A 27,269-nucleotide genomic window follows, 5' to 3' on the forward strand; every position below is an offset into this window, starting at 1 on the left:
GTATTATTTCAAGTCTGCTTTCTCCTGAATTTATCTCATGCATTTAATCCAGAAAAAAATGCAAATATTTAAAGATTAAAAAGTTTATTTTGCAGTATATTTAATGAAAGGGGCAAGACTGGTGAAAATGAACTAAAGCACAAAAAATAAATACACTTCATATTATAATAATGACATTACATTCCACAAAAATAAAGTGAATTGAAAATTAAATATGTATAAATAAATAAAAAATATATCAAATTACAAAAAAATTCTGGCACTTGTGAAGAAGGCCTTATGAAAGTTAAAAATTTTTTGCAATGATATTTTAGTACACAAACTTTGAAACAGTCTTAAAGTAAAAAAGGTTTAGTTAAGAAACCTCAACAAAAGTTGAACATTCATTTTTAAAATAAATATTTAGACTAAGCCTACTTTTACGTATTGCCTCAAATGCTAGTTAAGTACAGAAAACATCTACAATCAATTTTTAGCACTAACATACAACAGCAAGTAAGCCAGTCTAAACTTGCCAACTGCAAGGTAGTCTAGAATTCTTAATAAAATAGGATGCATTTCACTTGTCATTCTTTGTTACCCTTGAAATGTTTTCCTCTAAAAGACTGATAACAGTAGAGTAATGCAAAAATTAAGAACAAAAATAATGTTTTGAAAATTACTAGGAATCCAAGAAGTTCAGATTATCATAATAAGTCTTTGTATTTTGGTGGGAAACTAAAGAACAATAACCTTTAAACAGATAGGTGTAGGTCTTCAGCTGGTGTAAATTAACACCAGCTGAGGATCTGCCTCAGAGCCTTCAAATAAGACCACAGTACACAACCACTGAGTAGTCTGTTAATCCTCTAAATATTTCTTTGTATTAGTATTGCCTCTTTTTCAAGTATATGTCTGGCTCAGTTTAAAATACTGCATGATAAGTAACATTTGCTTATAATAATGCAACAAAAGGTACAGGATAAGGTACTGATTTGTAGATGGAAACCATAACTTGTAGGTTTAAGGCCATCCCCAAAAAAGTTCTATTAATTCATAAATGCATTTTTGTATTAAGGCATTTTTCCTTCCAACTATTTAATTTTTATATTGAGATAGTTAATGAATATTGACAATATTTTGGGTCAAGTCTGCTGTTATACCAATGCCAACCTGGATTAACTGCAGTGAAGTTAAGAGTTATAGCAAATTTATTCTAGTGAATCAGTAGAACTTGACATTTTTATTAAATATGTACCCTTTATTTTGTTTAAGCAGTCCTCCTCTCTACCACCCTTAAAGATGTGAGGATACATAAGTATGCTATTGACTGAATAATACCTGCCTTTAAGGATGGATATACACAGGGGAAAGATTTTCACTATTTTATTTGAAAACCAAGGAAAGTTTCAAAGAAGCTCATTATCAAGATTAAAATTACTAAGCAGCCTCTCTTTAAAGAAGCATGTTCATAATGGCTGAAATAGCCAAAAAGACAGGGGCAAACAGGAGCATGTATTTTGGAGGTTAAGTCTTGCAAAGTTTTAGGGACTCAGAACATGGAAGCATGGCTTCAGTGCTTGGATCTATTACTAATGACAGTATTATTTTTTATTTAAAAAAAAAAACTGTTCCAGGTTACTTGTTTAGACAATAAAGTAGATCTAGGAATGTCAAAAATAAAACAGTAAGACACATAATGGTATGAAACAGTCATCTGTATGACTGCTGAGGACAATTAAAGTCTGAAGCGGCAAACAAAGTCTTTCCTTCTGGAACTCTTGTACACAGTGTCATAGAATTGCTACATCTTAATTATATTTCATCTTGATCAAAATATAGTTTGGAATTAGAAAATGCAGTAAACAGTATGGAGGAAAAATTGCCTGGAATGTTTCATCATAGTGGCCTAAATTCACCACCCGTGTGAACAGGGGCGACTTCATTCATGTATATGGAATTGCACATTTATGCCAGCAATTAATTCAGGTCCATGTCTGAAACACAGTCAACAGAAATGAGTTTAACAATATCAGTCATTAGTATTTAAATTGACAGGTTAACACATTCATATGTGATGATACACTCAGTGATGCTGCTCTCAAACAAATACACAGAGGAAAAACACACAGTATTTTTACAGTTGAATAAGTTATCTTTTCTTTGTGTAACTTCTCTAACTTTAGGGTAAAAGGCTAAAATAGGTACACATATAGGAAATCAGTTATGCAGACTACCGTGTCTGAACTGCCATTGTAAATATATTTTCGAGAGTACAAAAAAGTGCATGATAGATACAAGAATAAGTCAGAGAGATGGCAAAAAGATACAAACAAACATAATGTTGCACTATATTCTTCTCTATAGCAAAGCTTTTTGAATGTGGACATATGTATGTAGTAATCTGAATACCTAACAGGTTTGTACCATGCAATTTGTTTTCATGAGTATAAGAACTGAACTTATTTGTACCCTTCTCCATTACTTTAACATCATTCCATAAAAATCTACTGTATGTCCTTAAAATATGCAAAATGTTATGTTAACTGTGTACATTTGTCAATTCAAAGCATACATATAGGAGATGCAAGATCTGAACCAATGGTGAAGAGACTATTGCATTAAAATAGCCTTTTTTTTTTCATCCGAGTGAGTGCTGTCGTCTTAAATTGTCACAACATTTGGCTTCTTTCTTTGGATTCTTCCTGCATATACTCCTAAAAATAAAGCAGAAACAAAAAGTTAACATTCTGTGATTGTAACTGTTCTTTTTATAAAAAAATTGTCCAATAAACACTGAAAAATGTAAGGACAGGAATACACAAACTTGTTCAAATATGCTTTTAAATAGATGTATTTTAAAATTAATATTTTTCATAATTCTATCTCAAATACCTTAAAATGAATAAAACAGGTTATTCGAGTTGTAAAAAGGCTTGTAAATAACTATACATTATAGCATTTTCTTCCTCAGTAAGTGTTCCCCTTGCTTTCCTGCTACTCCAAAACACCTACAACTGCAATATATAAATTTTAAAAAGATTAGAAAACTTGAAATGATGGCGGTTTCTATATTGCACTATAAAACTTGATTACATAAAATTAGCTAAGCATTTTAAGCTACTATGGATCATTTAACTCTTCTAAACTGCCTAACTCTTCACTATTATACAATGAATATCTACCGTCATTTTACTATATTACATCCCTATAAGACAAATATAAAAAACTCAGTCTCTCACCACCCTAACTCCCACCCTCAAAGGCAGAAGTATCTTAAGAACCACCCAAGAAAGACAGACTGAGCAAGAACAACGCAAAGCATAAATACACAACCTAAATACATTAGCATCTTACATTTTAATTGTAGTATTTCAGTAAGTTATTTATTGGCCTGATCTCCCCCACCCCCAAATATCCATGCACAGAGGAAACTCTCTGCATGTAAAAGGGAATGGGGGTTCAGCCCCTCCACAGCATCCCTTTCACCCCACCCTATGGAGTCCACACAGGGTGAGGAGCAAAGCCTGAGCAGGTCAGAAGGAAGCAGTTGGTAGATCAGGAGCAAGGTGCACATTCGTCTCCCAATGGCTCTATTTTAGTTTCCACAAATCAACTCTCCCTTCTACCCCACTTTCACCAAGGCAGCTGCAGACGAGTGGTCATCCTGGTAGCATAGCTCCAATGGATATGAGGGAGGGGATGGAAAAATAGAGCACCTTCATGAAGATAGCCTTGGCTTCCTGCAACATCATCCAGTTTATTTCAAGGGGGTGAGGAGGCAAACCCTCCTCTCACCACCACCAAACAAACAAAAGAAGGAACTCTGAAGAGATTTCCTCTTGGAGATTTCTTCCCCAAAGCTCCTCTAACAGATTTTACTATAGGAACAGGTGAGGTGGACATACACTAAGAGGGTATGTTTTCCCTTTAGCTCTAATGTATATAGAAAAACTACCTAAGGAGTTACATCAATGTCAAGAAGGAGGCCATAGACTTAAACAGACTAGAACAAAGACAGGGAAAATATACAAGTCAGAGAATACTCAAATCCTAACAAAGTTGAACTGTCTTTTCAGGAGATAACTTATTAGAGGTCTAGGAGTTGAAATTCATAACCAGAATTTAAGTACTGTATATATTATAAGTATATATAAGCCATCAAACAGAGCTCTTCTTATACTAAGGATCTGAGTCACATTTTGGCTTATGCCTCTCCAAAGGGAGATATCTCAATTCTGTGAATCTGGAAGAATTCTATCATGCTGGGAACAAGCATGTTTCAAGATTAACGGCTCAGTTGTCGCAGGCTACTGGGCAAAGGGCTAGACCACATTTTCCAGACACCTGTGTAGTGAAATATGCACAGTGCTCAGCAGTGAGATGAAAGGGTGGGAAGGGGAGTGGAGAAAGGCCAGGTCTTAGGTACTTGCATGCAATCCACTGAATAGGATGATGTGAGTAGATGCTATTTTTAGAATGTTCTGTTACTCCTACTGGCAGCCAGGAAAAGTGGGTACTTATAGGCGCTTAAGAGCTGCACTTAGAAGAAACACAGCAAGGCAGCTTCGGAAATTCTAAAGGTCTTACCACATCAGTATCCCTCACAGCTCATCATAAAAATGTTCTTGCCGACCCAGCAACGTGCAATGCCTGCACCCCTCAGCTTACCCATGGTCCAATAAGATGAAGTAACAGGGCTGATGAACATGGTACCTTATCAGTGCCACAACACTACTCTCTCAACCCTCATGTGCACACTACATGGATCAAAGCCTACCTACAGGAAATAAACTGACAGTTTTGAATATATTCACCAATGATCTGGATTTTACCTTTAAAAAACAAAAAGCAGTCTTATTTCCCATTAAAATCAATTTACAAAACAATTAAGAATAGCCATGAGTGTATGTGAGAGAGAAACAGAGTATATAGAAAGATTATTTTACCTATCCTTATGGAAAAGTCTTATAGAATTCAGTAGGAATGAAACCAATAGGGCTATATAGAAATTTAGTACGAGTCCACAGAATTTATTACGAATTCATCTTTTTATAGTTTAACCCTGTATAGAATTCAAGGGATATATACAAGTGATACAATTCTATATTAATGTCTGTGTATGTGGTAGTTGGAGAACTGCAAAAACTAAACTACAAAAAGTTTCTCCTTTTCTAGTAATTTCTATAGGACATTTCCTTAAGGTTTTGGCTTTTAGTCTATACTCCCAACCTACATAGTTGATGGAAAAAGTAAAAGCTATTTATTGTTTCTCTGCTGTCAAGTGTACCAGCTATGTTCAGCAGAAGTGCACGTCTAGATTTCAAAACATGCCCAGTATGTTTAGATGTTCCAGTTTAAAAAAACAAAACAAAAAAACCTCCTCTCTTAACTAAGATAGAAGTGGGCACGTAGATCCAGAATTAGAGGAGTTAAACTCACTAGCAAAAGGCATAGACACTTAATTTGAAATTCACCTTTGTTCCAAAGCTCAATATTAAAGGCAAAAGAAGAACACAAAAACAGAAGTGTTCAATTAGTGGTCCTAAATGAAAAATTATTTTGCGTACTAGAGGGGAGAAGATATTCAATCAATGGTTGTAATTGAGAGAGGAAGACCAAGTTTTGGAGATGAAATTTCAAATGACAGTCAGAGAAAAAAAAAAAAAAAAGAGGAAGAAAGAGTAGATGGGTTGGTACATGAGCATTTCACTTCTAGTGATAGGCATTCAAGTTCTGATTGGCTCAGAAGTAAGATTAAGTCTGATTGCCACATTCTAAACCCAACAAACCCACCATGTCATTTTCAGTCTACGCTTAAGGAATGTCAAAAACTAAAACAGCAGAGGTGTTGTAGGTCAGTACTGACATGCACTAGCAGAGTTATGGAAAGAAATATGCCTACACCAAGCCAGTGCTGAGTCTTCATTTTCAGGAGCACACTCACAAATGTAAGATAAAATAAAAGAACATACATGAATTTGTTTAGCTTTCAGTTGTTTTTTTTTAAGATTGTAGTTATTTGGGCATGACCACTCCCTGGAAACAATTTGTTGCCTCGCCCACATTAAACAGTTTACAGTGCATCTTTTGAAAACAGTTTGGAATATTCCAAACTCAAGGTGGGTTTTTTTATAACTGAATAATTAATTATTCTGTAAATAATTTGGTAATCTATTCAATTTAGTTTGAACATGTACATAATGCAAGTTTTATTTACATGTATTAATTCAAGTTTAAGCTTTTTTAATACTGCACAAATATTCAGATTATCTCTTTTACACTTGTTAGGGCTTCTTCCAGATAATGATCTCACAGTGCACTGCTGTTAAGTTAGTACAGATGGATATTGCCTGATTTATTATTTGTATTTGGAAGAACATGGAGGTGCTGATACTACAAATGTCATGGAAACATTGATGCTCAAACACTCTAGATGAAATAAGGAGATTAGTTATGTAGCATAACTAAACCACACCTCCATACAGCCAGTTAGAAACAACTGTCAGAAGTTCAAAATAGCTATTATGAGACATTGAGTAATTTTACAGCAATTCATCAAAGGGCCATGAAGGCAGGCCAGACAAAATTTGGAGCCATTATCATAAATGGGATTATTTTCACTGCTGAGTATCAAAATGTCACGATATCCAAGTTACGATTAGCTAAAGCAAGCAGGCCAGAATACATTGACTCCTCAGAGTGTGGTTTCTGTAATTTTAATTGAGTGACCTTACAGGTTTGAACAATTCCTGCCTACCTTGGCCTGTGTTTTTGTCAGCTCTCATTAGCTAAATAGTATCTGAGCAGTGGGTGGGGAGTTTGAATTTTTCCCCTATATACAACAAGAAGATTGGATAGAAAAATCATACAGAGTACTATGGCTCACTTGTTGCATCCCAAAAAATTATGGTTCTCCTTCCTTAATAGGATCCCAGATGATCCTAATTTTTCATTGGTACCCAACCATTCAAATGCATTAATTTTAGAAGTGAGTTACATGAATTAAGTTCTTAAATCATATTTCTGTAATAGATGACAAAGACCAACTGAGTAAAAAGATTTTACTTAGTTTTAATCAATCACAACTGTTTACATTCAAGTTTTAAAGTGGAAAAGTATCAGAAAATGTTTGCTTCACTAATGTTTTGTTAAGGCATGGAATGGACAAAACCACATCTATGAATAGCTAGGCATTCCATCCAAACCCCTTTTTATTAATAGATAAACAAACTACTAAACTCCATATCTGGAACTTGGACTACCCCTCATCTAAAACTGTCATGCACAGCGTTGGGTATATCAGAGGAAAAAGGGTCATAAATCTTCTTTGTTAATATCTAATGTACAGCATAGCATCCTACAAGATGTTTTAAAGTAGGGAATTCATATAATATTCCTAATGGTAAATTTTCTGAAAATCCATGTCATGACCTCTGAGTTTTAGTTTCTGAGGACAAGTCTTACATATATTAAGAAATAGGAATAAATGGCACAAAAATATAAATATCTAGGTCAGAGTCTAGATCTATCTACCCTAGTTCTGCAGGTCTCTTATGATTAGTGCGTTTTTACATATGCTACTAAAAATTGAGTATTTTTGGCAATCAGGCATTTGGTGAGAGAAGGAATTTAAGCAGTAATCTTAAACTGTACATGTCTTTTATAGAATTTGAAAATGTACTTTTAAGTTACTCACATTTTTTGTTTTTATAAACATATATAGGAAGATGGTTGATTTAGTCAAAAGTGCATTATAGCAAAGCTACTGCAGCAAGAAAAGGAAAACACGATATCCCATTTAAATTTTCTTGATACTAGTAACTCACTCATATCTTCGTTTTAAAAAGAGATCCAAGAACCCATTTTCTACACACCTGAAGTTGCCTTGTTAGGCACTCTGCTCTCTGAGGACTTCTTTCTATTTTGCTCAACCCCCTTCATTGATGTCTTAGGGGTTCTAATTAAATATAAAAGAGTTAATAAGTCACTTGCATTAAAATCCAAAGATTGTATCCAATAAAGAAACACACTATCAAACTGTTCTTGGTATGAAAACAACTGTAAGTGATACAGTAGAGTCTCTTCCAGAACTTGCACATGTGAAACTCCTATGAACATTACTAGGAGTTATGCATATACATTTATAGGAGAAACTCTCCATGCACACTTTTTTTCTTACTACTCTATTCAAGAAACTGATCTAATGAGTACATGTCGCATTATTTAGGAGGTATATGTTTCTTATAAAATTATATTTCATTTTCAGTGAGTGGAAGCAAAACTTAATGGAATGAATGTTACAAATACAGATGTCAGAACACAGTGTAAATGAAAAACAGAGTATGAGACCACTGCACTTTTTCCCTTACAGTATAAGAAAAACAAAAGCTAGGAAATTTAAGAACTGTCTCACCATGAATTGTAAGTTAGCCATTTTGCATTTGAACAATATTTGCATTGTGCATGTAGATCTTACTTAGAAATTATTTGACTCAGATACTGTATTTGCTTTCAACCTTTAAGTTGTGCATTAAAGCACATACTGTACTCTTACCCTTGCCTGCAAAGAAGCCTATGAACTGGAGTATTTTGTCCTTGATTTGGCTGAAGTACTCTGTTAAAAACAAAATCTGTATTAGTTGTGTTTATTTTGTTTTTAAACAAGTTTTATTTTTTATATATTGCCTTCCACATTCCAAGTATCCCAAAGAAGCCAGCATAGTGTTTGGTTACATGTTGCTAATGCAGAGAGCATCCAGTTATGCATGTCAACCATTAAAACTCAAGAAAAGCACTGAAATAGCCTTCAGAGACAGAAAGAAGGAATCTATTTTACAGGTGTCTATACTAAAGGACTGAACTGTTTCAATTTAGAAACATAGCTGCTACGCATTTCTAGCACCAACTGTTATTGCAACAGTTGTGTGTGCATACACTTATTACCCTGGTATAGTGAACCCACACACAGCACCACCTCCAACATTTGCTGTGGCTCTGAGTTGTGGTACTTATCACAAGACTTCCGATAAGAAACCTGGAGCAGGTTCATACAAGTAATAAATATTTTCACTGATTACTATGATGCTGCCCTCCTGCCCCTCCACCAGTGGTTTATTTGAATTATTTGCTTCTGCTTGTAGATCAACACTCACACATTGTGGGGGCAGAACTACACACATGCCATGGCAGAGGCCATAACTTGCCCCTGCACCTGCTGCTCAACAGAGTTGCCTGGGGTTCACAATAAATAGCATCACCAACTTCATACATTGGTCCTTGGGAAGACAGATCTTGCTTTTATTATTTTTGTAATTTTTTACATTAAATTTTGTATATAACTATGTTTGTTTGGGAATGACATGACCAGTGGCTCTTAGTTGTCGTCATGGGATTGTCCTGTGAGGCCCAACTGAAACAGTGCAGCTGCAGTGCTTCATGTTTCCGATCAAACTCGCACTGACACGGTTTGAAATTAAGTAGGCAAAGCTATTTTTAAGATTTGCTCAAAGATGATGCTATCATACCAGTAGAGGGCATACCTGTGAAACACTGCATGCTATTTTACAAGCATTCTGAGCATCTGAACTGGTATTAGCCAATATTCTCTAGTGTAGACAGACGTTATCTGGAAGGCAGCACCTTTAACAGTTCAGTACTAGTTTATTAATACAGAGTATAAAATAGGCCAGGTATGAGACATGAACCTGTCTCTTTACAATCTAGAGGCGAGGATGCTACTGAAGCTTGAGGATCTTTTTAAATAACCCCCATTTTGACAAGTTTCTACAGCTCGCTACATGAAGGTTCATGTCTGGGGAAGTGAAAAGAACAATATCATACTGTTTCAAAAACAGCGTCAAGCATTTGCTTAAAGATGCTACCACTGTACCTAACACTTGAGAAACTTGGGAACAGGATGAACTGAATGAAATAAACAAACAGACACGAAGGGTCATGTTTGAGGATATTAATCTTGAAAAACTAAAGCTGGAAAAGTACTATTTATTAACTGTAGGCAAGTTCATATAATAGTTTGCCCCTGGGTAATGAAGAATGCACAGGGCTAATGACAATAGGTGACTAGTTGATGGCAAGCAAACAGTCAATAGACCTAGCATTGTAAAACAGTTAACATTTTAGTATAAATTACAAACAAGTCATTTTCACTGACCTTGCTTCAGGAGTATTTTGTTTTGGGATTAATTTTTTATTTGGCATTCCCATTTCTGAAGCCCTAATGAAACAAAAAAAGTCTAAGTATCCAAATACATTTTTTTAAACATTTCTTAAGAAAAAAATATAAAAATTGTCAGACAAGAAGCTAGAAAAATAAAAGGAAGCCACCTAAGTAATACTGCCACTATTTTGGCAAAATTATGTACAGTACAAACTACACTTTCCAACTGCAACACAAACAGAAGCAATTGTCTCCATTACGCCATAAGGCACTCCTACCAACATGCATGCATTTGTTCTCATACACAGCTAATTTTGGAGAAAGCCATGAAAATAATTTAAAAATACAGCACTCACACTTTGCAAACCAACTACAGACTAGTCACACAGGAGTCACTTCACTCATCACTGAAACAGCATCTTAACAGCACACAGCAACATTACACATAGCTCAGGACAGAGTGAAGATTATATCAAATCAACTGAGAACTAGAGGAAATTTTTGTAGGCAGGATGCAGCTACCTATATTGAATTTTGTCACGGGAGTGGGGCAACCACTAATCTTTTCAAAAATAGTTATGGATTTTATTGGCTACAAGCAGGCAAATTTTACCTTATCCAAAGGATGGCATCTCACATGGAAGAGAGTCCCCTATAACCATGGTGTGGCATTGGGTCATTACTGCTAACAGCAGGAATGTCACCTGCTTATGTCACCAGCACCATTAACTGCAGTAATGTGATTCACTTGAGTTGTTACAGCCAAATACAGAGGGTATTTGGACAATGATAAACGTAAACCATGATTCTGGAGATCAGACTTCAGAGTGAATTAGAGAACAGTCAGTAGGTACAGAGAACAAGATGAGGAGTGTTTATGTTGTTTTCAGCATGGGAACAAATATATATTGTCTATATAAAAAAATGCCATTATAAAGAAATAGAATTCTATACCCTTATGTAAAAGGGAATCATACATATAAAAAAGTCTTTCTAGCAAATATGAGACTTCCAAAATCTGTAAGAAACTATTTTGCTAAAGATTCAGCTGTATTCAAAGTAAAACTCCCTTCGTTCCAATTCTCTCTAGTAAAAATATTAAATACATACATACTTCATGTACTTCTTCCTATCCAGAGACTTCTGTGTAGCTGTCGAAAGTGTCACTCTCTCTCGTGGAGTCTTTATTTTAGCCTACAGAAACACAGTAGTGGATACTAATATTTGTTACTACTTTTATTACAGTTGCCCCATCTGACCCACCTTAATGAAAAGACTGGCACTTTTCATTATAAAATCCGCTTTAAAAGATTTAATGCAGCTCTTTTTAGTTTACTTGGTGATGTAGCTTTTAACATTCCAAACTTTAATTTAAAATAACGAAACCAATAAAAAAAAAGTTATGTGTACCTTTTCTCTTGATATCAAATTAATTCCATTATCTCTCTCTCTCTCACACACAGACACACACACTTTGGAAGCATCCAGGCACCAAGTCCCTACTGTAGACTGGAGTCTTTCTGAACAAGTTTAACTACTGGAGCACCACAGCTACAGCCACACAATTATCAGGAAGATTGTTTTGAAAAGCTAAGGTTTATATTTCTTACTGGGTCAGGGGAAAAAAAAATCTGTATCTTATTCCAATCACTAACAACAGATAGTTAACTTGTGACAAAAAGTATACATTTTCCTAGTTTTAAGTGTTTCTTACTGGATAAAAACTTGGAACATACCATTTGCCTCAGCATTTTCTCTTTGCGAACTTCACGATCATGACGCAGGATATGCATTCTTTCAGATACTTCCATTATAAAGAATATATCATGGATGTCATACAGCGCAGCTCGCAGCTGAAATAAATCAAAGCTTCCATGAGGCTTTCTTGGAGAAACTAAATTTTAAAACCCTCTGTGTCGGTACAAAATGGCCATAGTTAAAATTATTTCAGATATTGACCTCTGAAATCTTCAGATATCTCTGTCAGAGATAAAATAATTTTTCTCTTTTACAATGATGGAGTAATTATAAAAGAAAAGCTTAGAATATACATTACTTGAGCCATCACTCTTTCTTGTAGGGATGCATCTTGCACCGAAACAGTTCCTCTCTTTAAGGGAGCTTCAGACTGAAAAATTTTTATGAACTCCATAGTATCCTAAAAAATAAAAAGAAAGATTAAGTGTAATACATAATCTTTCACACTGAGTGGAACTAAATCTCAAACCATTTATACATCTGCTTCCTTAATCTCAAAAGTTCAGAGGAAAAGGATAGTGTTGGCAGAGAGTGGTGGGTAGCTAAACAGACATGGATTTAACCGTAATCCTCTAAAAGAAAAATGGGGCACTTAGACGATCTCCTCCTTGGCCTTACTCCTGTAACAAAGCAGAAGTAACTTAGCATTCTCACTATTGCAAGATTGGGTTCCCCTATACACCGTATCCTATTCAACATCTTTTACTTTGTATCTACACACAAACACCATTCTCCACAATTGTGCTGTACGGGAGCAACTAATACTAAATCTACACCTTAGACTTAAGAAATATTCAAATTCATGGAGATGGCATTCCACTTCACCAGCTTTTCCTACTGCTGTCTTTCTGAGCAACAGCAGTGACAGGGGTAAATCACTCATCTCTCTTTTCCCTTCTCACTCCCTTGTTTTTAGCTTCCTCTCCTCATATGAAATTAATCAGGGACAGATAGACATTAAAAGAATACCTTTGATGACCCTAATTTTAGCATTTAACTATTCGAATATTTAGAAAGCTGCAAAATCACAGCATAAGTTTGACACAGGAAACCTCCGTACTAACTCAGGATCCAGGAAACATATAGTTAGATTTTAAAAAGTTTTAAAACAGCAGATATGAAAGTTGGAATAAGGTATATTCTGCCATGCAAGGTTCATTTCAACTAAAAGTTTGCACACTAGATATATTAAGAATATATCTAAGAAACAATTATCCAACTTCAGTCTGTATTAGAATGGTTTATAGGTCACTTCAAAAAAAGCACAAGGTACTATTGAGACACTATAAAAAAGTGGTATGCACACAGCATGCAATAATTAACAACTATGTTTTGGGTAGTTAATTCATTCTCTAAAAACAATAGAGCTATACTACTTATGAAGTAAACTTCATTAGTTAATCCTGAAAGTAAAATGAATTTTGTGCTCTGGCAAAAAGTCTAGATCTAATTTGTCACCTGAAAGGAAGTAGAAGAAACCAACAGGAGGGGGGTGGGGGGAAATGCATAAAGCAAGCATCTTTACAGTTATCTCCTTACTTTTACGGTTTGCCTAAGATATTTCAATTTTTCTGTTTGCATGAGCCTACGAGTCAGAAATCCCTTTGCCAAGGCAGTGATCTTACTGAACTTCATTTGCATCTCTGGACTGAAGGCCTTTTAAGAGATAAAGAGAGATTAAAATTAAGAGATTTTCTTTGCTTTAATATCAACTCCAATAAAAGTTCTGAATTTTAATTTCTCAAAATAAATTAAATTAAATTGATTGCAACTTGTTTAACAAAACTGTCTGTACACCTATCTTGTATTAACAGCCAGGTATTAAATTTTGCCAAATACACTTTGGCTAGCCAGAACTCCCCAGTATTAATTTGGTTAACAGAATAAAGATGTGGTTACATGATTAGTTTGCCTGTACTGTAATGAGAAAAATATTGTTCTGCTCTCTTCTTTTGTCTGCTAGTACAAATCCATCTAAAAACTGTGGATCAACTAGTAGTTTTGCATTGGAAGTTATTAATGCATACCTGCAGTAGCAGTTGTCCTGAAAGAATTACATGGTTAAGCAAATAAAAATAAGTAAGTAAGTAAATAAATAAATAAAAGGGAGAAAAGTTTAAATCAATTTAATTTTCACACCTGAGACCACCTGGTTTTGGCCCTAATAAGCCTGGATGCTGATATTTTTGACATTCCACTACCAGATGGTCCCCAAAGGTAGAATGGAGCTTCATTTGTTGAACCAAAACTACTGGGTATGGTAGTGTTGGCAAAACCTATATGAAAAGAGAATGGATGATTAAACAAATGAGTACTAAACAGGAAGGCTGTGCACACAAACTACTATTCAAATACTTACATGTCATACACCAGTTACACACACACAGTTTTATGACATCTGCAATTTTTTTTTTTTAAATGTACAGAGATATTCTATGAAACCAAATAAACAACAGGAGTACTTGTGGCACCTTAGAGATAGCAGCTAACATTCTTTATTAAAACCAAATCTTTCTTGAATTTACTTTACATCGGGATATACATTGGACTAAAACTGCTGCCAGCATTTTCCCTTGTGTTGTATGCACCATATTCTTATGTCACGTATGCTTGTTCAAAATGCAGAAATATCCTAATCAAAGTGGGAAAGGGTCCACCACTATGCTAGTGTGTGAAAAAGTCCCCAATAGATGGCATGTCAGATAGTAAAATGATACTGTACCAGATCTTATCCAAAAGGCATATGACCAAGGAAGATATTTTCAGAATTTTATTACAGTAATAGTTTCTGATCCTGCAAAGTGGACACAAGCCTGCTAAGACCACTAATACATTTTACAAAGACTGCTAAACAGCTGTAAGGTGCTAACTTTCAGTACTTCCTGCCTAGACTGGATTCCAACCAGTGAAGAAGCGGAGATGCTGCCATCATCAATACCATGAACAAGCCAGTACATTTTGTATATTCCGCTTTAAAGTGCCCAGTAAGCTTTTAATAATTATTTGCCCCCTACTTTTACCAGTGCTATTCGAGTTTGTGTTATGGATTGTCTCCACTTGAGTCAGCATTGTTTCCAGCAAGCCACTTTCGCTTATTTTTCTCCATTCCAGTTCCATCCCACTGCTAATGGTCATTTTGGGTATTTCTATGTCTGCTGTAGCACTCTTCTTTCCTTTTAACCTTCTTTCCTGCTCTTCTATCTCCTGCAGATTAAAAGTCTGAAATAAACCAGATCTTTGATTCTACGTAATGGAATTTAAATACATTTTGAGCAAGCAATTAATTGTATCTTGGCATAAGCTTCAATACAACATAGGCAGTTTAACTACTATCTAAAGCAGCAGTTTTCAACCTTTTTTCCCATTTGCGGACCCCTAAACATTTTTGAATGGAGGTGCAGACCATTTTGGAAATCTTAGGTATAGGCTATGGACCCCCATGTGTCCACAGACCACAGGTTGAAAAATCACTGATCTAAAGGCATCTTAATTTCCATTAATCTCTATGTAACAAACAGTATATCGCATATACTCGTTCATAGGCCGCATATTTTTGGTAAAAAAGTGACACATCAAAGAGCGGGGTCAGCTTATAAACGGGTCTACACCAAAATCTGATGATTTAAAACTCTATCAAATCACTGAATTGAATATCTAATACACTGTCGTTTTATTTACCTGGAGTGTCTGCAGGGATGGAGCCCCTCTGTTCCCTGTGGCAGTGGTTCGCCGTTCCCATTGGTTGGGAACGGCGAACCGCGGCCACAGGGAGCTGAGGGGCTCCATGCCTGTGAACGCTCCAGGTAAACAAAACGTCCCGACCCGCCAGCAGCTTACCCTGATGAGCCGGGAGCCAAAGTTTACCAACCCCTGAAATATAGGGTCAGCTTATGAAAGGGTCATACAGTTTTTACTATTTTTACCTATCCATCTTGGGGGTCAGCTTATAAACTAACAGGCTAATGAATGAGTATATAGAACGAGTATATACGGTAATTGCACTTAAAACAGATGTGCTGAATAAATATACTGTAAGAAACCCAGGAGAGCTCAGCCTTTCCCAAATAATATACACACCTGGCTTCCTATCCCTTTTGGCTATTTTAATAGATCACGAAGATGTTATGTAAGTCAATATGTGACTGTGCAGTAATTGTCTAGCTTTTCCAGGATGTCTAAGTCCCCATTGCATCTCTTGCCTTTTGCAGTTTGATACAAAAGCATACATCTATTATACATCTCTCTCCTGCGAATACCCTTTCATCTCTATACTAAAACAGAGAATAGTCCTAAGCCTCCTGTTTTTGTCGCATGAGTTTTCTCAATGCTCTAAATGCTGCTAGCCAGATCAAAATGGAAGCTCAGAGAAGGTTTCACACAATCATATTTTTCAAAGAGCTTCCACAAATTCAGACAGATTTATTACAAATATCCATCCTGAGTATGACATTCAGAGAAAGATTATATTGTTTCAGCTCCTTATACTGAAATAGCAAGTTGAGCAGTTAACCCTAAAACACCTCATGTTAGCATTTTCCTATCTTGTTCCCCCACCTTCTGTAATTTCTCCTGTTCTCTCTCTTGTTCAGCTATCAGTACGGATAGTTGTTGTGCATGCTGCTCTTCAAGTCTCTTCCTCATTTCTTCAAAAGCCAACAGTTTATTTTTCAAAATCTCTTCTTCTGAAGAGAAAAAAAATACACGCATCATAAAGCGTTAATCATATATTCTTACATTTTCTAAGTGTTCTGCAAGGTAGATAAACAAGCCTCCACATTTTCAATACATTTTTCCACTGGGTGTTATACAGCACTGTTGGTATAGCCACAAAAACATGAAGTAGAATATTTTTCTTTTATTTCATATGCATGTTTGTGAGATCAGCATATCTATGGATGGGATGGTATAAATGGCACTGACCAATCCCAGATTCAAGCGGTCACATGCAGAGACTAGCTCTGAAAAGAATATGACTACTTGCTTGAGTGAACAAAACATTTATTCCACTCAGTTTTGATAATTTCTTTACAGACTTCATTAGAGAAAAATTAACAGACATATACATGACATTTTTATTCTTGAACTGGACCACCACCAATCCTGGTAATACTGAAGTTACTTGCAGCTAATATTTTAATGCATGTACGTTTCTATTTGCAGTGTGCATCTGTTTACTTACATTTTAAGAATTCAAAAAAACTGCTCTACCATAGCCCTGCTCACCATACTCACGCGCCCTACTGATCTTTCCCTGGCACACAAGAATTCCCTTAGATTTTCTTTCCGTTATTAAAAATTTCACAAGAGTCCCCATACATGCACAGTGAGTCTGTGCTGCTAGAATCTCTCCAGTCTCTTTGGAGGTTTCAGATTAAAAATGGCTGAATATTTAAAACACACCCCACAAACCCATGCATGCTCTTGTAAAATTTTCTTTGGATTATTTTTCAGTTGAGTTTTCCTCCTTTCATGTTTATGTTCCACCAAGATATAGCAAGCGCCTTTATTGGCATGATTGTTTAATTTCTGTTCAGTGGCCTTTCATTTTTCTTTTTTTAAAATCTCTCTAATCTAATTATATACACAACAATTTTCAATAGAACAATATCAAAAAACTTTATAATACAAAGAGGAAAGACTCTGGTTATGGCAGAAAATGGTGATTTTGAGCAAGCAGATCAGATAAAAAAATGTTTTATATAACAAGAAAATGAATACCTTTTCTGGTATATGCTATATGAAAATGTCTAAGCACATACTCCTATATCATTCATTATCAAGTAGGAGGTATAAGGCTTTTGCCTCTAACGAGGCAACTTTCATCTATGGAAGATCATTTTGGTCATTCTATAGCAACCTTCAGAAAAACTTGGTTTACTACAGGGCCTTACTCAATGTTTAGTGGAATAAAAATACAGAAATGTATCCTGTCATTTTATCATAAATGATGCACAAGTTAGGGGAATAATCAAAAAACTAAGGCGCAGATGAAAGACAGTGGCCTATTTTCTAAAAATGAAATTTCTAACTAAAGGTAACTTTCCAACTTGGAAAAAGGCTGACTACAGAAAATGTTATCTCACCATTAGTACTACTGCCCGAGGTTTCATTCTTGTTACAATAAACAGATCCTATGGGACATCTTCGGTCTTGCAACCTCCACTTCTCTTGTTCTTCTGTTAAAACATATGGGTTGTTCTCTTTCTGTGAACTATCAATATCCAAATCAAGCCTACGTTTCACTTTTTCAAGACCATTTTCTACAAACTGTTCATTTCCAGAAGAAACATTTGGAGTATCCATCTGCTGATGCTTATTCTGGCTTTGTATCAGTAATGGAGATGGATTTTCTACATCATAAGATTTATTGAGTTCCATGGGTGAATTACTTTCGGTGTTTTCTAATAAACTATCTGGCTTGAGTCCATTCATAGTTACGAGCTTTTGAGTCACCATTGACTGACTGACTGCATATGACTCATGCAATTTTGGAGTTGCAGTACAAGTGGTACTGTCCATTTTGTATGGCCTTCTACCTTCCAGCTTTCCCTCCATTATGGAAGACACCATCATTCCTTTGCTCTCTAGTTGACTAATGGAATGCTGACACATGTGATTTGAAGTCTCTGAAGAATTCGTGTTGACAACGTGAGCTTTGCTAGAACAAACTGCAGTGAAGTCAGCAGTGAATTTTGGCACAGGTTCAGATGCATTGGTTTGATCAGTGGCATCTTGTATGATCAAGTCAATTGCTCTTCCCTTGTTTATAGGGCTTAATTCATAGGCATTCACAGGGTTATTGATAACTATGTGTCCCATTGATGAAGGTCTTGGACGTCTTCGGTGCATTTTAGGGCTCATACTTGGCTCCGGGCTGGGTAATTTGGCATAAGAACCTGTAAGGCTTCTGACAATACTACTGTCATTATCAAAGGTAGAGGTGTTTTTAAACTCTTCATCTGAATCCGAATCCAAAACTGGGGGTGTTCCAGCTCTGGTAGGTATATCCACTTTAGAAAAACTGGGTAAAGCTGATGTACGCGTGCTATTTACTTGGGCAGAGGCACCTTGAAGAAGAATATTTGATTTATTAAGACTTGGTTTATCAAGTGTCAGAGGAGTACAGTTCCTGCCTGTAAACCTCGCTCTCTCTTTCCCAGAGAGATTTGTTTTAACTGCATCATTTTCTTTATCTGAAAGACTTTCATTAATACTTCTTTTTGAATTACTTCTTAAGCTACGTCTGGTTTGCTCTCTCTCTATATACTCCCTAGACTTTTTCAGAAGATTTTGAAGACTCATTACATAAGGATCAGGTACTTCCTCACCATCTGGTGGCACCTCTGTATGCTCTTGGTTTACATGTGCATTTGAAGTAGTCATATTTTGTGTTTTATCAGGAGATGTAACCTTCGGACAAGCAATATTTTCTGAGAGGTTATTCTCACTTTGTTCAGGAGGAATATGTTCTTCTGTGCCTCTAACTGAGTCTATTCCACTTGATGTAATCTGGATAGCTGGCACAATTTCCAATGTTTTTTCAAGATCTGTAGTACCACTGCATGTAATAGAACTTGACAAATTGATATTTGATAGCATTGCGAAGCCATCTGAGGCTTTTGATTCTGAATTAGAGTGACCACTCTCAGGCTCCCACTGATCCAAATCACTCATACCAGACACCTTTCTGACCTGCAAAGACAAACAGAAAGTTATTATGTCAATTCAGTGTAATAAAGCCCTTCTGTTTTCTAATTAAGATTAAGTACATATGCCTTCTGATCTATAAAGTTAGTTTGCTGTCACTTTAATAGAACATGAATTTTCCAACTTGAACAGAATGGAACTATGGCAACCACACTAATCTATGATGCAGAAGATGACCTTTCCAACTGGCAAAGGTAATTTGAGGAGAATGCAACATAACTATATTTTAATATTTGGCTTAGTCAGAAGTTTTTATCATCATCAGACCACCACCTATGATAAAATTATATTAAAAGAAAAATGGATATTTAAACATATATTCTTTAAGTAATATTGTGGCTGCCAATTGTCCTGAACATTTATGTAACGTACTATTAAAGAACAATGTATCATTGGCGTTTATTCAGACATGTAATTCAAATAACTTCAGCATTAACATTAAATATACTTCAACTCAGATCCACCCACTGCCAATTAAGAGAAGCATTATGCAAAAGAGTACATACAAGAAAACTTTTTTGGTTTTCCTTATTACGTAACCAGAGCTAAGAAATATCAACTTTTCTGTGGCAAGCAACTAACAAAAAAAAAAAAAATGTGCACATCCCATTCAGTGTTTGTATACTTGTATAAATTCATAGTCCTTTTTAGGTATAGGTAACAGTGCAGCTATTGACAATAGGCACATTTAAACTAAAGAATAAAAGGTTGCCCAAGTTGTATCAACGTAAGTGCCCACTAACCGCAGGAGGTCTAGAAGAAAGCAAACCATGATTTTTGTTTTATAGAGTAGCAGCCATGTTAGTCTGTATTCACAAAAAGAAAAGGAGTACTTGTGGCACCTTAGAGACTAACAAATTTATCTGAGCATAAGCTTTCGTGAGCTACACTAAGGTGCCACAAATACTCCTTTTCTTTTCTCATTATTTTTGTATTCTTAACATATGCTCCTGGTCTGCCTTTCAAATCCCAAGTTAGGTGATAGTTTCCATGCACACAGTAGTAAACAATACAAGAAGCTCAACAGATTACATTTGCCACCTCAGTAATAAAACTTAAGCCCAATGCAAACTGTGTTCATTTAGCTGGTAGGTTAGTTCAAGGGCTTTATTACATCCTACTAAAAAACCCAAACTACACTGTTTTAAGAAACCTATTTAAAAAAAATTTAAAGCCGGGGTTCTCAAGCTTTTTCTTTCTGAGGTCCCCCCAACATGCTATAAAAACTCCACGGCCCACAACTACTGGTTTTTTGCATGTAAGAGCCAGGGCCAGCATTAGGGGTAGCAAGCAGGGCAGTTGCCAAGAGTCCCACACCACAGAGAACCTTACGAAGCTAAGTTGCTCAGGCTTTGGCTTCAGCCCTGGGTGGCAGGGCTTGGGTCACTGGGCTTCAGTCCCATGTGGTGGGGCTTTGGCGCCTTTGGCCCCAACAAGTCTAATGTCAGCCCTGCTTAGTGGCCCCCCTGAAACCTGCTCATGGCCCCCCAGGGGGCTCCAGACCCCTGGTTGAGAACCACTGATTTAAAGTATCTACCTGTCTAACCCTTGAGAAAAGTCCCATCATTGCACAAGAAAAAATTACTACAATATAAATTTTGAAGCATACACCAGCACTGTTACTTATTTTGCAAAATTTAGTCACTAGCCTACAGTTTCAGGCGGAAAAAAGGGTAATGTCACTAGTTAACAGTTTTTATAGTAGTGACCAGTCTGAAGGAAATCTATCTAGCTATTTTAAATGGTGTTATGAAAACAACAGCTGTACCACAAAAACTAGCTCATTTCTACAAAAAACAAATTGAGCACTGACCACAACTGAAAACTTAACAACATTATTTAAAACTATTACATGTATTCACTGTAATTGTTCACCAGGTCGTACAATATAAATTACTAGCAAATGTTGGTCTAAAGAGGGTAAACTGCTAGTAACCGCAAGTTTATATTAGGGAACTTACGAGCCTTCAGTGACCTTTGGTATGTGTATGAAAATATCTACAACAACTAATTAAAAAACCTTGCATCAAACTTGCCTGCATGTTTTCCAGGATCTCCTGAACACGATTCAGTAAAGCTCTTTTCCTGGAATTCTGCTTCCAGATCTCTATATCAATTGCTTTTTGTTTATCTTGATGCATTTCCTTTTTTCTCTCAAGACTCAGCTGAAAAACAAAGTATCAGTGACTTCTTTTCTTTATCAAAAAGAAAATTAAATGTAAAAAAATATTTAAAAAAAAACTTGATATGTTATGGCTGTAATTCCCTACTGCTCCAGCTCCACCAGCAGTAGCTGTAGTGTCAAGGATCAGTTAAACGACAGCAGTAAAGAATGCCTATGCCCTTTTTACACTATAATTTACACCACTGCTACCTGTTAGAATTCGGTCTATGAAATACACTAGGGTAGATGTGGTGCAAGACAGGTATAGCGGGAGTGGACTATTGTAGAAAGGAGGGTATTATTGAGTGGGGAAGGGCAGCCTTTAGAGAAGAAAGACCAGTGGATATAGCAGGAAGGGAAGAAAAAAAGGAGTCCATCGAGCAGGCATTCCCCAAGTCATAGGCACCACAATCTAATTTGTTCAAATGACAAAATCCTCTTGTACTACATTGCATGACAATCCCCCTATCCCACCACCCTTATTTTGGTTTTGAACCTCAACATTACCGACAACTACTTGTCTCCTGTACTACTCAAGGTTGGTCATATTTTATCGAGACAGAAATAACTAAACAAAAATGGTTGTCCTCTTCTTTTTTAATAGAAATGCCTAACTGACAAGGAAATCTTACCAGAGGTGAAAGCACAGGAATGCCATAGAATTGAATAAGTGAGATATTCTTCTGAGCAGATGAAGAGGTTTCCCTTTGAATTGACTCTCCTTGGATCCTGGCAAGATGCTTTTCACAGAACTCCTCATAGTCCTCCATCTTAATATTGTACTGCACATAGAGAAAATATTACTGACAAGAACACAAAATACAGCAATATACATGACAATCTTGGCTTACAGAATTAGAAAATAAATTGTTCTCTAAAATGTGTTATGTTTCTGTCTCTGCCACCAGAAACAAAAAAGAACCAATACTTATTCTTCTTTAATCTGTGCTACTGTCAACCCCAAATTAAATTGTTCCTAAGAGACTGCTGTCTCATAAAGGGCTTGATTCCCATTGATTTCAGTGGGAGCAGGACTGGGACCTTAAGTTGTTAAAGAGGCTGAGGTACCAAGTTACTGGTAACTCTTGTTACTCTATACAGTTCTCCCTTGACAGAGCCATTCTTTACAACCTTGGCAGTGAAACATCAGAAAAACTAGTACTAAAAATATGATGGTGGCAATGCTGTTATTGTTACTTGTGAAGAAAAAAAAAGCATGCATTTGATTGAGAGTAAACTGGGAAAACAAACTAACACTGTAAACATGGTTAGGCTCAAACTAGCTTTGCTATAGGAAGGTAAGTTTTTTTTAAACTAACAGTTTAGAAAATAAACAAAACTATATTGTTTGTGCCCTCAATGCGTCTAAGATGAATGCAGTGCTATTGTTTTACAAAATCTACATCCTCCCTTGAATGCTGTTTTGGCCGAGGAAAGAAATAGGCAGCTCAATATAAATGTTCATGATGTAATCACAAGAATAGATGGTTCCTTCGATTATGATGTACCATAATAGAGATTTGCAATACAGAATGCACTGTTATAAATAAACCACTTAAGTTAGCAATAGAAGGCAAACACATATGTTTGCAGGTGCTGTAATTAATCAAACACCCGAAACAACCATTTCTAATACAGGTGATTGAGAAGCACTAGCGAGAACCAAAAGGCAAATAATTATGTGCCCTGACATGTACATAATGAACCCGTACAGTTATTCCATTGGTGAATCCTGAGGACATCATAAAGCCACGAAAATTAGAGCCTGAAAGATTTGTACATCACCTGAATCCCATGACAGATTTTTGCAAGTTTTAAATCTATGTACCTTATTTAACAAAGCACATGGTTAAACAAATAAATCAATGACATATTCCCCTAAAGACATATCTCCACCAATGCACAAAATCCTCCTTCCAATCCCCTCTTTATGTTCTCACAAATATAAAATATGGTTATTACAAAATCCCCACAGATTACTAGAATCCTAAAATGGAATTATAACCAAGATGTACAAGTTACTCCAGTTTCCTAATGGTAATGCTATTAGAATCATTACTGGAATTACAGCTTTACTACAGAGGGCAGGGTACAAATCAAAGTGTTTTGTTAGATCTTCTATACAATAATTTGTGCAATTCTGAGACTGCAAGGAGGAAAGGTACACCAAAGTTAGGAAGCTGTGAGCAGAAGTAGTGTGTGTCATTACCGTGAGTTACTTATGATGCAAACCACCTACAACTACATATATAAGGCGAAAAATACATTCCTGGGTTGATAAATTATTAACCTGCTCTGCTTGAGTCCACGAGCTCAGAACCAAAGAAGAGAAGAAAATTCTGCTACAAACTACCAGAATTGCTTGTTCCCTATTTTTACAGAACTCCCTTTCTTCCACAATAGAAATTCACTGCACTTCTGTACTAAGTGATTGAACCACTGCTGTCAAAATACCCCAGTCTGAAATATGTGGACTTTTCAACCAAAGCCCTCAAATTATTAAGTGTGCAGAGAAGAAATTAAGATTTGAGTCACTGAATCTGTGATGGAGAATCCAAAAGCAACCATTCTACAAGTAGTGCTAAAAACTTCTCAGCCAAGAAAAAAAAATATTCTCAGCTGGTAACTGGTCTTGTGTGTTATTTGTTTTCAGGATTGTTGGGGTCAGGAAGTTATTTGGGGCCAGCTGTCTATCACCTCATCTCCCTTTTATCTGATCAGGTCTCATTATAGCAATGATAACCCCAATGCCTATGTTAAATTTCAGGCTCTTTTGCAAATTGGATAGAAACCGGAAATTCCCTACAAATCATAAAACTGGTTCCACTCAAAACCACCACCAACAATGCTGATATGGTGGCAACCCCCATCCAGATTAAAAATTCACAGCCAAGCAAGAAACTCAAAGGGAGAGGCAGGACTAGCATGCTTTGTGTTTTTCTCACTCTCTTCCTGCCTTCTTCCAAAATGCCCCTCCCTTAAATTTCAAACGGCCTCCTAATTTCCTCACAGCCCCTATCCCCTCTTCATCCAAACGCCTCCTAAAAGGCTTGCTCTTTCTGTGAAGTCCACCAGCATTAACTCATATGACTCAAATGCCTTCTCCACCCATCCCCAACACCCACTCAACCCCTCCCCGCAACTAAAACGTTCCCTCTGAGCCTTGTCTCAGCTACAGCTGCCTTTCAGAACGCAAACTCCGTGGGACTGGGACTCTTCATCGTATACCGCGCCGAGCACATCCCTGACACCAAGTCCCGCAAGGGGGCAGCCTTCAGCGGCTGAGGTGGGGGGGAGAACCGCGTCAGTTTTCGCCTCCTCCTGAGAGTGCGGAGACAGCAGCGGCCCCTCACGCGCCGGGGTACAAGCGGAGCTGTCAGGCCAGGACCCCGGGGGGCAGAGCCCCCGCCCCCACCACATAACGCTGGAGCATTTTAAACCCGGGGTGACGATCCCCCGCGCCAAACCCCCCCCCCCCGCCTCCTCACTCGGGCTGCCCCGCCCCCGTTCTGGCGGGTCCCCTTAGGCAGGTGGCGGCCGCGGCCCCTCAGGTTCAGGTTGGAGGAGGAGGAGGCCCGGAATCAGTCGCACCCCTCAGCCGCAGGGCCCCGGCACACACCTCGGAACGGCGTCCCAGTCCCCGCGCCAGGGCAGACTCCGCCCACAGCCCGGTACCTGCTCCGAGGCCCCCAAGGAGCGTGGATACGGGGCGGGCGGGCCCAGCGCACCCAGGTTCCCTGCCAGAGAGCAGCTGGCTCCTGGCAACCGCAAACCTCGCTGCACCCCGCCCTTCTCGCCAGCCCTTCCCACCCCCCTGCCAGAGCTTCCGGCTGGAGGCGACTAACGGGGCTGTTCAGCTAAGTGAGCCAAGCCGGATACTACAAATCCCAGCATACAATGCTTCCCCGCGCCCACTTCCTCACGCAATCTGACAGGAAGCCCCTACTCTACTTGCGCTATATTGATGACATCTTCATCATCTGGACCCATGGAAAAGAAGCCCTTGAGGAATTCCACCATGATTTCAACAATTTCCATCCCACCACCAACCTCAGCCTGGTCCAGTCCACACAAGAGATCCACTTCCTGGACACTACAGTGCTAATAAACCATGGTCACATAAACACCACCCTATACCGGAAACCTACTGACCGCTATTCCTACCTGCATGCCTCCAGCTTTCACCCTGACCACACCACACGATCTATTGTCTACAGCCAAGCTCTGCGATACAACCGCCATTTGCTCCAACCCCTCAGACAGAGACAAACACCTACAAGATCTCTGTCAAGCTTTCTTACAACTACAATACCCACCTGCAGAAGTAAAGAAACAGATTGATAGAGCCAGAAGAGTTCCCAGAAGTCACCTACTACAGGACAGGCCTAACAAAGAAAATAACAGAACGCCACTAGCCGTCACCTTCAGCCCCCAACTAAAACCCCTCCAACGCATTATTAAGGATCTACAACCTATCCTAAAGGATGACCCAACACTCTCACAAATCTTGGGAGACAGGCCAGTCCTTGCCTACAGACAGCCCCGCAACCTGAAGCAAATACTCACCAACAACCACATACCACACAACAGAACCACTAACCCAGGAACTTATCCTTGCAACAAAGCCCGTTGCCAATTGTGCCCACATATCTATTCAGGGGACACCATCACACCATCACCATCACCATCACATAACATCAGCCACACTATCAGAGGCTCGTTCACCTGCACATCCACCAATGTGATCTATGCCATCATGTGCCAGCAATGCCCCTCTGCCATATACATTGGTCAAACTGGACAGTCTCTACGTAAAAGAATAAATGGACACAAATCAGATGTCAAGAATTATAACATTCATAAACCAGTCGGAGAACACTTCAATCTCTCTGGTCACGCAATCACAGACATGAAGGTCGCTATCTTAAAACAAAAAAACTTCAAATCCAGACTCCAGCGAGAAACTGCTGAATTGGAATTCATTTGCAAATTGGATACTATTAATTTAGGCTTAAATAGAGACTGGGAGTGGCTAAGTCATTATGCAAGGTAGCCTGTTTCCTCTTGTTTTTTCCTACCCCCCCCCCCCCCAGATGTTCTGGTTTAACTTGGATTTAAACTTGAAGAGTGGTCAGTTTGGATGAGCTATTACCAGCAGGAGAGTGAGTTTGTGTGTGTATGGGGGTGGGGGGGATGTGAGAAAACCTGGATTTGTGCAGGAAATAGCCCAACTTGATTGTCATGCACATTGTGTAAAGAGTTGTCACTTTGGATGGGCTATCACCAGCAGGAGAGTGAATTTGTGTGGGGGGGTGGAGGGTGAGAAAACCTGGATTTGTGCTGGAAATGGCCCACCTGATGATCACTTTAGATAAGCTATTACCAGCAGGACAGTGGGGTGGGAGGAGGTATTGTTTCATATTCTCTGTGTATATATAAAGCCTGCTGCAGTTTCCACGATATGCATCTGAGGAAGTGAGC

At 37.7% G+C, this 27,269-nt stretch overlaps 1 protein-coding gene across 9 annotated transcripts; it reads right to left on the reverse strand.

The window, feature by feature from the left end:
• Positions 1-253: 253 nt before the first annotated feature.
• Positions 254-25,617, reverse strand: CCP110 (centriolar coiled-coil protein 110). 9 transcript variants are annotated; one of them, XM_073362287.2, is made up of 15 exons: positions 25,277-25,341; positions 22,421-22,570; positions 21,661-21,789; positions 18,001-19,609; positions 16,472-16,599; positions 14,932-15,136; positions 14,057-14,193; positions 13,457-13,573; positions 12,216-12,317; positions 11,896-12,012; positions 11,274-11,353; positions 10,154-10,216; positions 8,537-8,596; positions 7,857-7,939; positions 254-2,696 (listed from the first exon to the last, which is right to left on the reverse strand). In XM_073362287.2, exons 2-15 carry the CDS (start codon positions 22,556-22,558, stop codon positions 2,644-2,646), a joined length of 3,021 nt encoding a protein of 1,006 aa, XP_073218388.1. In that variant the 5' UTR covers positions 22,559-22,570; positions 25,277-25,341; the 3' UTR covers positions 254-2,643. The 9 variants fall into 9 exon arrangements, 8 of the variants coding, with proteins under 8 accessions (XP_073218388.1, XP_073218392.1, XP_073218391.1 ...); XM_073362291.2 differs by lacking the exon at positions 25,277-25,341 and adding an exon at positions 25,408-25,617 and having other exon boundaries at positions 255-2,696; positions 14,938-15,121; XM_073362290.2 differs by lacking the exon at positions 25,277-25,341 and adding an exon at positions 25,408-25,617 and having other exon boundaries at positions 255-2,696; positions 14,932-15,121.
• Between the last annotated feature and the right edge of the window lie 1,652 nt (positions 25,618-27,269).

The sequence above is a fragment of the Lepidochelys kempii genome, chromosome 10, assembly GCF_965140285.1.
Source record: "Lepidochelys kempii isolate rLepKem1 chromosome 10, rLepKem1.hap1, whole genome shotgun sequence".
Lineage (NCBI taxonomy): Eukaryota > Metazoa > Chordata > Testudines > Cheloniidae > Lepidochelys > Lepidochelys kempii.